Genomic DNA, 14815 nt, shown 5'->3' on the forward strand with positions numbered 1-14815 from the left:
GGTGGAGCACAAGCTGAGTTACACAGGGGACCTTCCAGTGAAGGTGCTCCCCGATGTTCCCACCGATGCGGCCCTGGCCGCACAGCAAGTGGCAGGCCTGGCATCAGCTGGGCTTCGTCTCAGAAGTGGTTGGGGGCCAGGGTAGTCAGCCCTACAACCAAAGCTCTAGCCACCATCGACCCCCAGACACCCCTACCCTGTGCCTCAGCAAAAACCCCTTGTGAATTCCAGCACTGTTTTATTTGGGCCCAAGATGTCAGGTATGGGGCAATTTCATACTACCCCATTTCCGTAGGAACCAAAGCAACGCTGTTATTCCCAGGTGTGAATTAGTAAGATAAATTTAAGAGTAGAATTGGCATTTCCAAATAGTAAGGTAAAAATGCTTTTGTATCAAAGTTGTGATTAAAAAAATATAAAGTTAAACCCACAGGCGTAGAAGGAAATGGCAATCCTGAGAACTGCCCTGAAATGTCAGCCTCGAACTTCATCTAAATCTTTTGAGCAGGTGAACCCTGGGGAGGCCAGCGCCCCTCGGGGGCGGGGGGGTGATGGGGTCAACTGTGAGCCCGCCTGGCTTCCATTTGGGCCAAGCTGTGTACTTCCTCTGGCCGTATGTCAAATCCCTGCTGGGGAAGGCAGGAAAAAACATGGGGTACAGTCACTGCAGAGCTGAGACACGGGGGCCAGGCCAAGCCCTGCAGCCAGGGCTCAGTGTGGGAAAGGCTGGCCCCAGCCGGCATTCCCCAGCTTTGTGGTGGCTCTCAAGAAGTGGGGGGCCTTCCGCCCATTTGGGCATTGCTGAGGCCACACAGCAGGGTCTGAGGGCCAAGCCTGTGGTCGCTACAGACTGATAATTCTCAGTGTCTGAGCACGAGAGCTGGTCCCAGAGCCTCGGGCCAGTGGCGGGAGGTGGGGAAGGAAGGCTGGGTCAGGTCCCAGGGCCAGGCCTCCGGGACCAGCTCTGGCCCTTCCGAGCTGGAGCGCAGTACTCAGCAGAAGCCAGGGTGAGGGACACACAGAGCGTGGAAGTGGCGTCCCTGCAGGCAGGCAGGCACGAGTCCGGGACCGTGGCGGGCCGCTAGGACAGCATGGACTGCTGCACTGCCTTCTGCAGCGACTGCCGCGTCACCAGCAGGCGCACCACCTCCTCCGAGCGCTTGGTGAGCCGCTTCCGGGCTTGGTCGTGCGTGACCATGGTCATGTCCCAGCCATTCACCTGGCCCAAGGAGAAAATACAGCCTACCTCAGTTCTCTGCCTTCTGGGATCTGGAAGCAGGATGGGCTTTGGGGTCCTGGGTCACCCAAGCAGGCTCCCAGGCTGATGTGTCCGGGCTGGGGGTGCCAAGCACCACAGGTGAGGCACACAGAGGGGAGAGTCCGCCCCCTCTGGGAGCAGCACCAGCACGCGCTCCTGACGGTTTCAGGGAGTCTCCCAGCTGCCTCAGGAGGCAAGGGCAGCCCCTAACCCCAAGTGCTTCAGACCCTCGGGCCCAAGCCCTGTTTTCCTCCTTTGGGACATGTGTTACCTGCATAATCTTGTCTCCAATCTGCAGCCCAGCAATTTCAGCAGGGCCTCCTTCAGATACTCGTGTGACATAAATGCCCTGGAAAGAAACAGCCCAGGTCAAGCCCCAGTGTCACTGGGACTGGCACCTTATCCCCAGAGCAAAGCCCAGCATGGCAAACTCCCAGCCATCCAACTGACTCTGCACCAAGTCTGTCCCCCAGTACAGGCTGTGCCAGGACAGAGCTGCCCCACCATGCTCTGGCCCCTGCTGCTGGCCTCTTCCTGTTCCTCCTGGGCTCTGTCTGAGTGAGTCTTCCTAGGGCTGGGAGGTCTGCTCCCCACCCCCATCCCTACTTATCATTTCTTAAACCTTCCTAGGACTGTTTGAAAGACACAGGTCTGTTCCTTCCATGAAGGCCCTAGAAACAGAGACCCACACCATCTCAGGGCTTTGTCCCCAGTGGAAAAGTCCCAGGACCCTGGTCCCCCTCACCTTGTCTGTCTTATCTTCTGAGAATGGATTCTGGGAGGGATCCTGGTCAATTCCACCTCCAATACTGAAGCCCAGTATTAAATTCTCACCTTGACGCAGCTTGTGAATTTCAACTCTTTGCTGGCAAAGGAAAAAAGGAGTTGGGGGCAGGTTGGTGTGTGGACAATGAATCTGGTCTGTCCAGCAGCAGCCTCAGGCTGCTGGGCCAGCTCAGAGCCATGCCAAGGGGGTGGAGCCCAGGGCCCTCTGCAGGATTCCAGCTGGTCACCACCCTGGGAGACTTGCGTTGGGTGGGGGGGCGGGGTAGGTTGAGACTCAGTTCTCAGCCACAACAACCCACCTATGCAACCTTCTGTCCTAGCCTCTGTTCCCTTCCTGTTAGTCTCAGGCACCAGCCTTAGTCAACATGTACTCCTGGTCCAAGAGCCAGGATGCTATAGATGGGGGGCCTGTGTCCCAGGGGAGGAGCCACACAGGGCAGAAGGGGTCAGGCCCTGGGGGAAAAAAAAAAAATGCAGGTACCTTGCTGAGGCAGCTCATTGCTGAGCCAAACCTGTCAAGGGCAAGATAAGATGCTCCAAAAAAAGAGAAGTTCACACTTGCACAGAAAGGAGAGGAAGGGCTGTCCTGGTCCAGGGACAGAGGCAGAGGCTTGAAGGTACTATGGATATATGTCCATGAGATGAGTGTCCACTACAGGACTGGAACTGGGAGGTGAGGTGAGGCTAGGGCTAGCTCAGGAAGGCTGTGGAGTGCAGGCCCAAGAGGCTGGCCCTGAGGGAGGGGGTTTCTCTGTCAGCCCCAGACCCTGCTCTTGTGCAGTGGAGGAGGCAGAAGAGGGTTCTAGAGCTCTCCCACCATACTCTGGGGCTGTGGTCCCTAAACTGCTAGGCTCCTTTCAAAGCCCTCAGCAGGCACCCTCCAATCACCAGGGCATAGGGGCTAGACCAGATCACCCCACCCCAAAAGTTGAGTTTACAGGAAGAAAAAAAAACCAAAGTGACTTGATCTGGACCTGAAGAGTTTCAAACCAGGCCTTGAATGACGGGAGTATGAACACCTGACTTTGATTCTGGGCCCACTAGAGCTCTCAAGAGTCCAGAAATAAGGTTGGTCATGGTCAGGTTTGATGCTAGAATGACCATTTGGGCAGTTAGGAGGGGAATGGATGTCTTCCAGCGGTGGGATGTGGAGGCCAGGGGACATGACTACTTGGAAAGTGAGATCAACAGATTTGAGGACCGCTTGTGGTGGAGAGGAGTCAAAGGAAGCACCCAGCCAAGTGGCCTGGCTGAACACAAACCTCTCCCAGCTGGGGACACTGAAGAAGCATTTTGGAGTGCCAGGAGCCACCCAGGCAAATGTCCAGAAGGCAAATGGACCTATGGAGCCAGAGTTCAGAGAAGCCAAAATGGTTTTAACATTCTCAAGATATTAACTACATGGGATAAGGCAGGGACCTGGGAGGAAGCCTCCCCTACCCCATCCCCAATCCAAAACACAAGAGAGGCCAAACCCCACCCAGCACGTTCAGACACGTTCCTAGTGTTAACAAGAATTGGGAGGGCACAGTCTTACAGTTCTGAGGAAGGCCCGAGAACCTGCCATGACAGGAGAGAGAGGAAGCAGGAAGTGTGACCCCTGAAGTCCACTAGACCGAGATCCTTGTGCCCAAAAGTGAATTCCTCCAACACCTTTGCACACCTTTGAGCCACCCTCAAGATTAGAAGGCAGTACAGGCCCTTGGGCTGGAAGACAAGGCCCTGTCACTGACTTACTAGGTGCGATCAGGCAGGTTACTGCCCCTTTCTGTGCCTCCCCTACACCGCCTTTCCTCCCCCACCCCCCCACCCCCATTTGAGAAGCAAACCTGGCCCCTTTGAGGCAGCTAGGGCTCTAGAAAAGCAAGGTTGGTGCAGTCAGGGTGAAGCATAGGACAGCTGTCTGCAGGTGCAGAAATGTTTCTTAGCAGCCCAGGCCAGAGCTGGTTCTCTTAAGCCCAACCTCGCATGCCACTTTAATCAGTGACTTCACACCCTGTCAGCGCCTGACTCCCCTGCACACCCATCTGAGATACTGCAGCCGGTCCCGTGGCCTCAGGACTGGGACTTCCATCTGACCCAAAGCCTGCCCAGCAGGCATTTCTTCTCAGAGATCTGGGTTCTTCCTGTGGGCTTCCTTTAGGGCTGGACGTGAACAGACCTCTCTCTGGAACTCAGTTCCTCCACCTCCGCCTCGGAGTCGGCCTCCACGCCCCACTCAGCTTTGGCACTGGCGTCTGAGTCTAATGTCCCAGTCTCTCTCCTTCCCTTTGCCTATTCTAATAGCACTTGGCACCCAAGACAAGCCAATGGCGAGAGCCAGGGGCCTGAGCTAGCCCCACAGGGCCTGGTCTCCTCAGGCCCCAAGTGCCCGGCGGGGCACCCGGACTTTGTCCCAAGGGCTGGGGAGCCAGGGAAAGTTTGGAGCAGGAGTGAGCCAGTTGCGTGCGCCTTCACTCTGGAGCGGGCGGCGCTGGGTCCGAGCAAGCAAGGCTGGACGGGAGGGATAAGAGCCGGCTTGCTACTCAGGGCCCGGCCACCTCCACCGCCCCCCCCCCCCCCCCCCGTCTCCCTCTGGGCGGCGGCGGCGTCTCCGGCAGGGGAGGAAGCACTTCCTCATTCCAGAGGCTGCGACTCGCGGCCGTCGGGGCTGGCGCCCGCCCCCCGCCGCTGCCCAGCTGAGGCCTCGGGCCGGGGAAGGGGGCGCTCTCCCGATACTCCCACAGCTGGGGATTTTTCTCCTCAGTCCTTCCCGCCTCTGCCGGCTGGGTGGAGTCCAACGAGCCGGCGGCAGTGCGCGGGGTCTGGTCGCGACTCCGGGTGTTCCGGGGGAACTTGCGCCCCGGCCATCTCTATCGCCTGGCTGGGGAAGACCGCGGTCCCGCTGGGACAGAGCCGGAACCGGAGCCCTGGCCGCCGGTTTGCAACAGCCCTGGGTTCCACGCTTTGTCAACCTGTTCGGGGTGTCAGTTTTCCTATCTGCAAACTGGGGCTAAGCCAAGACCGAGAGGAGCCCGCGAGCGCACTCACCACCACGGCGGTGACCGGCTGGCCCGGGATGTAGGACATCTCGACCCCAATCTGGAAACCAAGCCCAGCTCAGGGAAGCCCACAGCGAAAATCCCAGCAGCCGCGCCCTCCCTGCTTAACAAAGGCACCCCGACTCGGGCCGCCCCTTCATGAATACTAACAAAGCCCCAGCCAGTCACAGGTCGGAGCGCTGTTCGGCTTCCGGAAGTCCCTGTGCGAGCGTAGAAAGGCGGGGAGGGGGTGGGCACCCGCGTCAGGGGGGGCGGGAGCGAGGTTTTGGCGCATGCGCAGCGTGGGTCCTCCCAGCAACCTCCAGCGCAAGATGGCGCGGGGAGGTTCTTTGCCGCTGGCCGTCTGACGGGACGCCAAGTGTCTGTGTCCGCCGCCGTGTTGCAGGTAACTGGGTGAGCCTGGGTGGGCCGGCCCGAGCCCTCGGCCTCCTCTGCGTCTTTTGAAGGTCCGAGAAGCAGGAGTGGTGGGAGATGTTGGAAGTCCCGGGGGGAGGGGCGGCGTTAACGTAACTCGCCAGGCTCCGCGGGCCAGTTGCAACTTGGTTTTCTCCGCAGCTCCGCGAAAAGACAGAGGCTGAGCCCGGGCGAGTGCGATGGCCGCTGTGGTGGCCAAGCGGGAAGGGCCGCCGTTCATCAGCGAGGCAGCTGTGCGAGGCAACGCCGCCGTCCTGGATTACTGCCGGACCTCAGTGTCAGCGCTGTCGGGGGCCACGGCCGGCATCCTCGGCCTCACCGGCCTCTACGGCTTCATCTTCTACCTGCTTGCCTCCATCCTGCTCTCCCTGCTCTTAATTCTCAAAGCGGGAAGGAGGTGGAACAAATACTTTAAATCACGAAGACCCCTCTTCACAGGAGGTCTCATCGGAGGCCTCTTCACCTACGTCCTGTTCTGGACGTTCCTCTATGGCATGGTGCACGTCTACTGAATGGGGGCAGGGATGACTTTTTTTAAAAAAACAGATGGGGAGGACTGTCGCCAGAAATTAACACCGTGTAAACTTAGTTTTTAAATTGTTGAATTCGCTGCTTGTTCTGTAACGTTATAATTTATATCTGAAGACGAAGAGCCTGTAATATTCTTCAGATTAAATGAAGCGTGAGACACTTCGTGGAGTATTTTCGTACCTTCGCTCATACCCCATGTCTGCCGTGGTGCAAGACGCCAAATTTTGACTCCTAGAGAGCTGGGGCTGGGTCTTAGCCTTCTGTAATTTCCTTGCATTTACACGGAGGCCATCCAGAGAGGACCAGTAGGGCCCAAGTAAAGAGAACTTACTGTTAACATCCTAAGAACTAGTAACAGTTAATATTAAGCGTTTCCTATATGCCAGGCATTGTGCCTTGTACCTTTTACACCCGTTACCTCATTTAATTCTAGCAATATCCTCATGGGGTCGATATAATTATTATCCTTCATTGATGAATCTGAGGCTCAGGTTAAATATACCTGTGCCGTAAGAGGCCCAGCTAGAAAGAGAGCCAAGTTTGAAATACAGGTCTTTAATAGCTCTTGCTGTTCTGGCTGAGTGTACTTTTTCAGATGCCAGCCGCCCCTCTCAGTAACCACCGCTTTCAGGTGTGAATTTCAGTTCCATTTCCTCTAGTTACAGCTAGCTGTCATTTCTGTTTTAAATACGTTCAAGCTTTTTACTAGAATATGTCTAATGGAGATTAAATAGAAGACTTAATTTAAGCTAAACTTTGGGCTTGTTGAGAGTGTAGTGTAATGCTTCTGTCTATGTGCTAACCCATGATCCCTGCTTGTCAGAGGGTATCTTAGAATAAAGTACATACATTTGAGAAATACATACTGCATTAGAGTCATAGTAGTGAACATGTTGCTCATGGAATTTGTAGTCTAACTGGGAAGACCAGTATTACCTATTACCTAGTCAGTTAGGTGTCTGACTGGATTTCGGCTCAGGTCATGATCTTGGGGGGGGCGGTGGGAGGGAGTCTTGGGATGGAGCCTGCCTCAGGCTAGGAGCTCAGCAGGGAGTCTGCTTCTCTCCCTCTCTCTGCCCCCCTCCCTAGCGCGTGTGCTCATGATCTCTCGCTCAAAATAAATCTTTAAAAAAAAAAGTCTTCTTTGAGGAAATTACATTTGAGACCTCAAAGTTGAATAACAAGTATGAAGAAGGGGCTACTTTCAAGAAAGCACATGTGTGAGGACCACTGGGTAGGAAGGAGTTTGGCCTGTATATGGAGAGTTGGAGAAGAGGCCAGGACCAGTAGTTGGACCAGATCATGGAAGGCTATAGTGGAGATTTTGGCCTTAATCCTTAGAGCAATTGGGGGAAGCCTTTTGGAAGTTTTAGCCAGAAGTGATGTGATCACATTTGGATTTTTTCAAAAGAATGTTTCAGATCAGAAGAGGATCTGAGCTTGAATCCAAGTCCCCTTTTACAGACAGTATGTGGCCCATGGCCAATAACAGAGATGAATCTGGGACTCAGACCTCCTGAAGGCTTTGGGGTTCTGGACCACATGCTTGCACACGAAGGGAAGAAACAGGTAAGGCCACAGTTTTGCCTCCCTCACCCAGTGACCTCCAAACCCTTTCTCAGGACACCACTGAAGAGGCTCACAAGCATGGTTTGCATACTCACCCTTCTCAACCTCCCTGTCCTCTCAGGGCTTTTCTCTCCGTGGAAAGGGAAAGTTCATTCCTGATGTGGAGTAAAGAGGCAGTCCTACTGGATGGGGGGGTAGTGCGGAATAAGTGAGCTGATTTACTTAACCATTTCTCTATCACTAGGCAGTAAGGTTGTTTGAAATGTTCACTATTTTAAAAAATATTGCAGAGACTGTCTTTATATCATTTTGAGGGAACTTAATAAACTCCTAAAACAAGGTAAAAACTTGATTCCAAATGCTTTCCAGAGTTTTATCTGATAACACTCATTGAATGAAAAAGTACCAGTTTTATGGTGCCTTCCTAGCCTTTTAATGTTTGCTCATTTAGAGTTTCCTTACTTCCATTTGAATTTCTTTGCAAGATAATAGGGAACATAATCTACTGCTCACTGATTGTTCCCGTGTCTGCCTCTTTTGGTCTCACTTTCTCCTTACATTTTCCTCTAAAACACAGGGTGACCAAGAAGATATGAAGGGGGGAAAAGAATTAAGATACATTTAAAGTTAAAACCTTTTATTGTTTTATAACCAAATAAAAATATCAGATTACGTTTATAGGGCAGGTCCCAGACAAGGGCTGCCATCTTTCCTCCTTTAATTCTGTGCACTGGCCTAAGGGAAAACAAACAGCCAGGAGAAAGGTGTGCCTTTTGAAGAGACAGTACTCTAGGGTCCACTGGAGAGTATGCTCTGAGGAAAGTTGCATCACTTAGGCGGGTGGATTGTAATCAAGTGGAGCCCTTTTTCAGACATGCAAGATGCCATTCCAAGTGGGGTGATTTAGGGACTCTGCAGAGCACTGTAGTCCTTAGCTGGGGTGCTCAGATACCTGAAGGAAGTCCTGTTCCCCCTTTACAGCACTGAGAAGAACTGATGAGGTGGTGGGGGCAAGAAGGCAGCCATGACTGGTCAGCCCTGGTGAGGACACTTCGCTCTCTCATGGCTGGTCCCCTGGATAGTAGCACCCAGTTTACAGATCCCATTGGCCAGCATCATGGCACTCCCAAGGCATGGACTTAATCATGAGGAAAATACCACGTGGATGGCTTTAGGCAGGGCCTGAGGGTAGGCATAGATGGTTCAGGTGATCCTGTAATGTCAGCATGGAAAGGAGCTCTGGAGAGGCTGATATGCTCATCTTCCTGAGGAGGCAACTGGTGCCCTGAAGGGAAGGAGCCTTCCCAAGTGGGGCTCGGGTTCCCACTTCACTTCCCGTTTCAAAGCCAGTTTCTGTAAGATTCAGGAGCCTCCCACTCATGCACCAAGATTATGCACACACACACAAAAAAGAGGGGGGCTGTGCAACAGCAAGGAAACTGGCAGTGTGCAACACTATCCAGAAGCTGGACTGGGGTCACTGGCTTTTCTGAGCCCGGGACCCAGGATGTGTAGGGGAAGCCACCTGGAAAGCTTGGCTGGACTGGAAGCTGAGTCCTCTGTGACACTGAAGCTGAATGGCAACCCTTAAAATTAAAGTCAGTGGATGGAAGGAAAGCCTCATAAAATCAGATTCAGTCACACTGTCTCCATCCAGTTCCTCAGTTACTCCTTCTCATGTCAAGGTGTTCATTTTACACGTGTGCTTCCCTTACCTGGAATGCTTCCCCATGGCCTAGTTAGACCGCTTTCAGGTTTGAGCTTACATGTCACTTCCTTGGGGAAACCTCTGGCTACCCCTTACTGAAAATGCAGTTTGTGGTCACAGGCGTGACCACTAAGGTTCACCTCCTCCAGAGACTGCACGCACTTGGACAGGGACAGTTTCTGTGTTTCTCACAACTGTGTCCCCATATCTAGTCCAGCACCGGACAATACGTACCCGATAAATATTTACCGATTGAGTACTGTAGGGAGCCATTCTGATCCCAGGGTAAGACCAATAGTATAACTTTCCCCAATTTACGTGGCCGCTGCCAAGCAATTCCAAAAACGGGTTCACACAAACCAGACTGACTCCTAAGCAGCCAAGGCGCCTGCCCTTTTTACTTCCTCCCGAACATGAAAGTACCACGCTAGATTATCAAACCCTAGGGTTTGCCTTAGTGAGGAAGTGAACACCATAGTGGATCACCCGGATTTTTCACTTTCCATTCAGAGAGCAAGTGGGCTTGTTGACAGGTTACTCGACAAGGAGCAAGCTTCCTGTTTGGGGGACCATGCTTCTTGGCCCCAGGGGCACAGCCTTCTTGCAAGTCCCTCTGACCCTCTCTAAAGGCTCCAGTGGAAGGATGCTTCCCGCCTCCTGTGTGTGCAGAGAACCAAACCCTTCTGACTTGGCGGAGGCCCAGAGAGCGCACTTCCAAAGAGGATGCTCCCTAGCGTCCGGGTAGGTGTGCGGACAAAGCACCGGGCTTGCTGGGCCAGAGGCAGCACCCGGGCCTTTGCTACTGAGCAATCAGACAGCAGTGCGTGATGAGTTCTAGGTCTCTCCTCTTGGCTTTACACAGGGACTCCTCAGACGCTGGGAGAGGGAGAAGTGAGCTAGCCGACTCCCCAGCCCAGTACTTAAGTGTCCTCCATCGTGTCCCTTTCTGACAGAGGACACTTGGCCTGATGTTGCAGGCATCAGGAAGAGTTCATTTCCTGAGTGAGGGCACAAGTAACCAAGTAGATGCTCAGCGAAACAGGAGAGCCTCTCGAAATGGGTAACACAGGCTGCCTTGGGGAACAGGGGTGGGAGGGGAGCTCTTCACTGTCATCTTTTGTGCCTTTTAGTTTTTGAATCATAGAAGTATTATCTAGTCAAAATATTTTAATTTAAATACACCGAGCTTGCCACTTTCCTGGGGGTGGGGGTGGGGAATCCTCTTGCTCTCAAAGTACACTATGTGTAAGTCTGACCTAGACATTGGCATCACCTGTCATAGCAGGCCTTCTCCTCCCTGGGAACCAGGCTTGGCAGATCTCCTTAACCCGTGCTCTCAAGCAGCAATGTTCACACGGATCACCTAGGAATCTTCTTGAAACACAGGTTCTGATGTAGGACAAGGGAGGGGCCCTCGACTGCCATTTCCAACACGCTCCCGGGGAGGCCGCTGGGCCACACTTGAAGAGAGTCTCTACAGCCAGTAGGGGGGAAGCAGCACCGTTCTGCAGGGTTGGGGCGGGATAGAGTGGGGCGAAGAAGGAGAGGCTGGGGTGAGGGATGAGGGGCGAGGGCCTCCCTAGTAACGACTGCTTCCACCTGCCACGTGAGCGCCACCTAGTGTAGTCACCAGCCCTTCAGACCCAGCCTTTGAGGAGAAAGGGAGGGGGGCCAGGCAGGGTCACCCAGCTGCACAGGACTGGGAGAGACAGACAGAGGCACACGATCTCCCGTTTGGGTGAGACGCTATGCCCGAGGCCTCCTGAGACTGGGCTGGCAGACTGGAGCAGAGGTCTCCCTGCCTCCCCTTCCCCACCTTAGCTGGGAGCCCTCGAGGCTGCATCTCCCCGCAAGGGCCAGCTGCCCCCTCACACGTCCAGTCCTTTCCTCGTGGCCTCCTGGGCCACCTTTTTTATTCCTGAGGGCAAGGCCAGATGTCCCTGTGGATGTTGGCCAAAGTCTTTCTCTGAAGACCCAGGGGTCTCAACAGGGATTGTGGAAGTCTGAGCTAGAGGTGGAGGAAGGCCAGGCCGGCTGAGGCTGGCTGTGATTTCTGCCAGCTCTGGAGGGAATTACATCTCCCCGAGGGCCAGGTCAGCGTCTCATTTAAGCATCTCTTGGATGGGGCACAGCCCACAGCAAATAACGTGTATCGTGTGAATGAACGAATGAATGAATGAACGAACCAGGTTCTCAGAAAAATGAAAACACTCTAGTACCACCCAGGCCCGCGGCCTTCCCCCACTTGGCTCCCCAAGGCCTCCTCTTGCAGCTCGGAGCCACGCCGGCCACTAGGAGGGCCCCCTGGCCCCGCCACAGCCACGCACACAGCACACCCAGCACAAAGCCCGCAGCAGGATCCCAGGCAAACACACGACACTGCTCAGTTCAGGGCTGCGGGTGGTTCAGCCCCACCATCTTCACCAGATCTGCTCTCAGCCGACACCTCTGGCTATGCGTCCACCGTCTGCAGGTTCTGTAGCTGATCCACATTCACCTCTCCGTTCCCCAGGTGGCCAGACCTGTGTGTGGATGGGCGGGGGGCGGGGAGGGGCACACAGAGGACAATTGGGAACCCTGAGAACAGGGAAGGCCGCCCTAAAGGCAGAGCCCACCCGCAGCGCATCCAGAGAGGGGCCGCCCGGCGGAGCCCCCCGGCCACAGCCCAGCCGCATGCGGATGCTTGGGTTGGGGTCTCTGGGGCCATAGTGAGCAGCTGCCACTGTGGTGGCACCCAGAGGGCACCGAGAGCCCCCACAGCAACAGGCAAGGAAAGCAACTGATGGGGGGCAGCAGAATGGGGGGCTTGATGAGGCAGAAAAGCCTGATGGAGAAGAAGTGGATCCCAGAGACTTACTGCCTGTGTTCAAATCCCAGCTCTGCCACGTATTAGCTGTGACTTGAGCAAGTTACTTAACCTTCCTTGCCTCTGTTTCTTCGTTAGAAGAGGGACGGTTAGTGTGCCCCCCAGTAAGTGGCCGGAACGAGTTCATACATACAAAGAGCTCGGAGAAGTGGCAGCAGAGTAAGCCTGAGGGAATGGTGGTGCCGCGAGCACACAGTAAGCGGGTGGCCTTGTGGTCACTTGGGGGCATGGAGGGAATACCAGGCTAAAGCGCCTCCTCTCCACACAGTCCAGCGTGGGTGGGCTCTCCTGGGTCCTGGACGTCCTGCCTCGTAGCCAGGCAGGAGGCAGGCAGGAGAGGAGAGGCCCACGCCATCTCTGCAAGGCTCATCCCGGGGTCCTCTGCCCCGCTGCCCCTCACCTGGGGGGCTGGAGGCGCTGCTGGCCTGCACAGCCTTTTCCCTTCCGGCAGCCGCCTCCGAGATGCGCCTCAGGCTGCCCGGCCTCCTCTGCCTCTGGGGTCCCGCCCTGCTGCGAGGGCTCTGCAAGCCCCGGGAGAACCCGGAGGATTCTGGGCAGGACAGGACCCAGGTAACCCTGGCCTGCAGGGCCCAGCGGAGGCAAGGGGGGGCACCCCTCTCCCTCCAGCCATGAGGGAGCAATGAGGGCTCCGTCAGGGTCAGGGTTAAAGGCTCAGCCTGCCTCAGGGCCGGTTCAGTCCGGGGAATGATGCGTTGTGGTGGGCACAAGGGAGTGCCCAGGTGCCCATCCGGAGCCCACCATCTGCAATCCCCCTTCTGATCCCAGCCCCTCCAGAACGGCTGGGCCAGAGCCTCTTTCCCCTTCCAATCTGCCCACAGACCTCAGGATTTCCGACTTACACTGTGTTCTGCCGCTATGAATACGCACATAACACACCACCAAGCTCAGGGCCCAAAAGAGCCTGGAAATAGACCCCCGCAGTAAAAAACAAGAAATCCGTCTTTTTCTTCCCTTACCACTCCAGCGTCCCTTAACCCCAGTCCACCAGGACTACCATGTCCAAGAATCCTAAAATTTAAGTGCTCAAAGGCTCACAGAGAGGGAAACTGAGGCCCAAGGAAGCCTGGGGGGACTTGTGTGAAGTCACATGGCAGACAGTGGCAGAGTCAGGCTGGGACACCAAGTCTCCTGCCCGTCCTAGGCAGGCCTTATTTTCTGCGGCTGCTGTGGGGCAGGATCCAGTTCTGTAAAGCAGGTTCTCCAAACATCCCACCTTCCGCCGCCCTTCTAGGGGGGCTCCCAACGGTGCAGCCCTGCCTCCCTCCACACCCCAAGCACCACCATCCAACCAGGGTAAAGTTTCTCGGCCGGGAATGGGAAGGCTGGTCAAGGGGGCTCCTCAAGGGTCCCCTCACACTGCTGGGGAGGAAGCATCACTGACCTCACTTCCTCATACTTCTTGTCTCGGTAAAAGTGGCTCTTCTTGATGAAGTAGATAAGTACCAGGTCACAGAAGAAAGCCCCCTGCAGCAAAAGAGTTGGGGTTCCTGACTCAGAATCCTAGACTTCCAGAAAGCGGCCTGCCACTTGACACACAGGACATCCCCCCATCTGATCTTGCACCAACCCCTAAGGGCATCATTGTCCCCCAATTAACAGGTGAGGAAACTGGGCTCAGCAGGAGGCACCTTTGTCAAAGGCCACAAAGCTGGTTCACGGTAGAGCCGAAGTTAGCCTGGGGCCCATCTGCTCTATCAGGCCAAGCACCCCCTGCACTACCCTGACCCCCCTCAATCGTGTCTTCAGTGAATGTCTGCTGAGCACTCACCATGTGCCACGCACTGCATGGGGTGCAGGAGGATTAAGACAATGAGACCCTGTGGGGACTGTCCCTCTGGTGCAGGAGACAAGCATGTAAATTATGACAGTGACATATCCTATGATGCGGACAGGAGCAAGGAAGCAGAGAGAAGACAGGACTTTACTCAGCCTGGGGATGGATATCTGGGCTGAGTCTTGAGGGCTGAATGGAATTTATACACAAAAAAAGGAAAGGAAAAGAAAAGACAAAAGAAAAGGAAAGAAAAAAAAGAAAAGAAAAGAAAAAGCCAGAAAGCCCAGGAAGGGCATTGCCCAAGTAGCAAAGGACATTCCACAGGGCCTGCGTTGTAAAAGTGAGAGACACTTCCGGAGAGGTGGGATGGGGACCAGCTGGGTCAATTTTCTTACAATGCCTTTGAGGCCTCGGTCCTAAGTCCTTAGGGGAAGACACTGAAGGGCCTTGCATAGGGGCAGGACGTATTTTAGAAAGGTGGGTTGGTCCCGTAGTCACTTTGAGAGATGGGTTGGAGGGGACCTAAAGAACAAGGCCGACAGGGGTGGTCAAGGAAAGATGGACCCAGCTGGGACCCACCAACAGCCGTTCACAGGAGCCTCGGACCAGAGTGCATGGGGCAAATCACAGAGGGCCCCTCCGCCCACAGCCCCGCGGGGAGGGGTGTGTCCTACAGGGCTGAGGAGTGGGTAAGGGGGTTTGGGGGCTGAGGGATGGGCTCATAGGTGAACCCGGGCCTCTGACTCTGGGTACTTCACGGTTCTCCCCCTGCTCCCCACCGAGGTGCCCAAATGTTACTTATCACTTCCCTGTTGCACAGAGAACATTCCTCCACCCAACCAGCATC

At 55.0% G+C, this 14815-nt stretch overlaps 3 protein-coding genes across 6 annotated transcripts; 1 reads left to right on the forward strand and 2 right to left on the reverse strand.

The window, feature by feature from the left end:
* Nucleotides 1-218: 218 nt before the first annotated feature.
* TAX1BP3 (Tax1 binding protein 3) lies at nucleotides 219-5232 on the reverse strand. The gene is made up of 4 exons (XM_006746384.3): nucleotides 5075-5232; nucleotides 2004-2123; nucleotides 1530-1607; nucleotides 219-1219 (listed from the first exon to the last, which is right to left on the reverse strand). The coding sequence occupies exons 1-4, from the start codon at nucleotides 5111-5113 to the stop codon at nucleotides 1082-1084; spliced, it is 375 nt and encodes a 124-aa protein (XP_006746447.1). The 5' UTR covers nucleotides 5114-5232; the 3' UTR covers nucleotides 219-1081.
* Nucleotides 5233-5314: 82 nt separating this feature from the next.
* On the forward strand, nucleotides 5315-6192 carry EMC6 (ER membrane protein complex subunit 6). Of its 2 annotated transcripts, none has more exons than XM_006746386.3 (2): nucleotides 5315-5470; nucleotides 5641-6192. In XM_006746386.3, exon 2 carries the CDS (start codon nucleotides 5679-5681, stop codon nucleotides 6009-6011), a length of 333 nt encoding a protein of 110 aa, XP_006746449.1. In that variant the 5' UTR covers nucleotides 5315-5470; nucleotides 5641-5678; the 3' UTR covers nucleotides 6012-6192. The 2 variants fall into 2 exon arrangements, with proteins under 2 accessions (XP_006746449.1, XP_081661676.1); XM_081805550.1 differs by having other exon boundaries at nucleotides 5370-5531.
* A 2027-nt stretch (nucleotides 6193-8219) lies between these two features.
* P2RX5 (purinergic receptor P2X 5) lies at nucleotides 8220-14785 on the reverse strand. Of its 3 annotated transcripts, XM_081805552.1 has the most exons (4): nucleotides 13963-14344; nucleotides 13576-13658; nucleotides 12574-12723; nucleotides 8220-11829 (listed from the first exon to the last, which is right to left on the reverse strand). In XM_081805552.1, exons 1-4 carry the CDS (start codon nucleotides 13963-13965, stop codon nucleotides 11760-11762), a joined length of 306 nt encoding a protein of 101 aa, XP_081661678.1. In that variant the 5' UTR covers nucleotides 13966-14344; the 3' UTR covers nucleotides 8220-11759. The 3 variants fall into 3 exon arrangements, 1 of the variants encoding a protein (XP_081661678.1); XR_014140597.1 differs by lacking the exons at nucleotides 12574-12723; nucleotides 13963-14344 and adding an exon at nucleotides 14364-14785; XR_014140596.1 differs by lacking the exon at nucleotides 12574-12723 and having other exon boundaries at nucleotides 13963-14315.
* Between the last annotated feature and the right edge of the window lie 30 nt (nucleotides 14786-14815).

Source organism: Leptonychotes weddellii, chromosome 15 (assembly GCF_054177405.1).
Source record: "Leptonychotes weddellii isolate Sample4059 chromosome 15, ASM5417740v2, whole genome shotgun sequence".
Lineage (NCBI taxonomy): Eukaryota > Metazoa > Chordata > Mammalia > Carnivora > Phocidae > Leptonychotes > Leptonychotes weddellii.

Coding starts and splice junctions, on each gene's coding strand:
- P2RX5 (XM_081805552.1), bottom strand. Junction 12,724..13,575: donor AAGAAGTATGAGGAAGTGAG/GTCAGTGATGCT, acceptor TGTCCTGCCCAG/AATCCTCCGGGTTCTCCCGG. Junction 11,830..12,573: donor CAGCGCCTCCAGCCCCCCAG/GTGAGGGGCAGC, acceptor ATCCACACACAG/GTCTGGCCACCTGGGGAACG.
- TAX1BP3 (XM_006746384.3), bottom strand. CDS start 5,113: ATGTCCTACATCCCGGGCCAGCCGGTCACCGCCGTGGTG. Junction 2,124..5,074: donor AGCCGGTCACCGCCGTGGTG/GTGAGTGCGCTC, acceptor TTCCTTTGCCAG/CAAAGAGTTGAAATTCACAA. Junction 1,220..1,529: donor TTGGAGACAAGATTATGCAG/GTAACACATGTC, acceptor TCCTTGGGCCAG/GTGAATGGCTGGGACATGAC.
- EMC6 (XM_006746386.3), top strand. CDS start 5,679: ATGGCCGCTGTGGTGGCCAAGCGGGAAGGGCCGCCGTTCATCAGCGAG.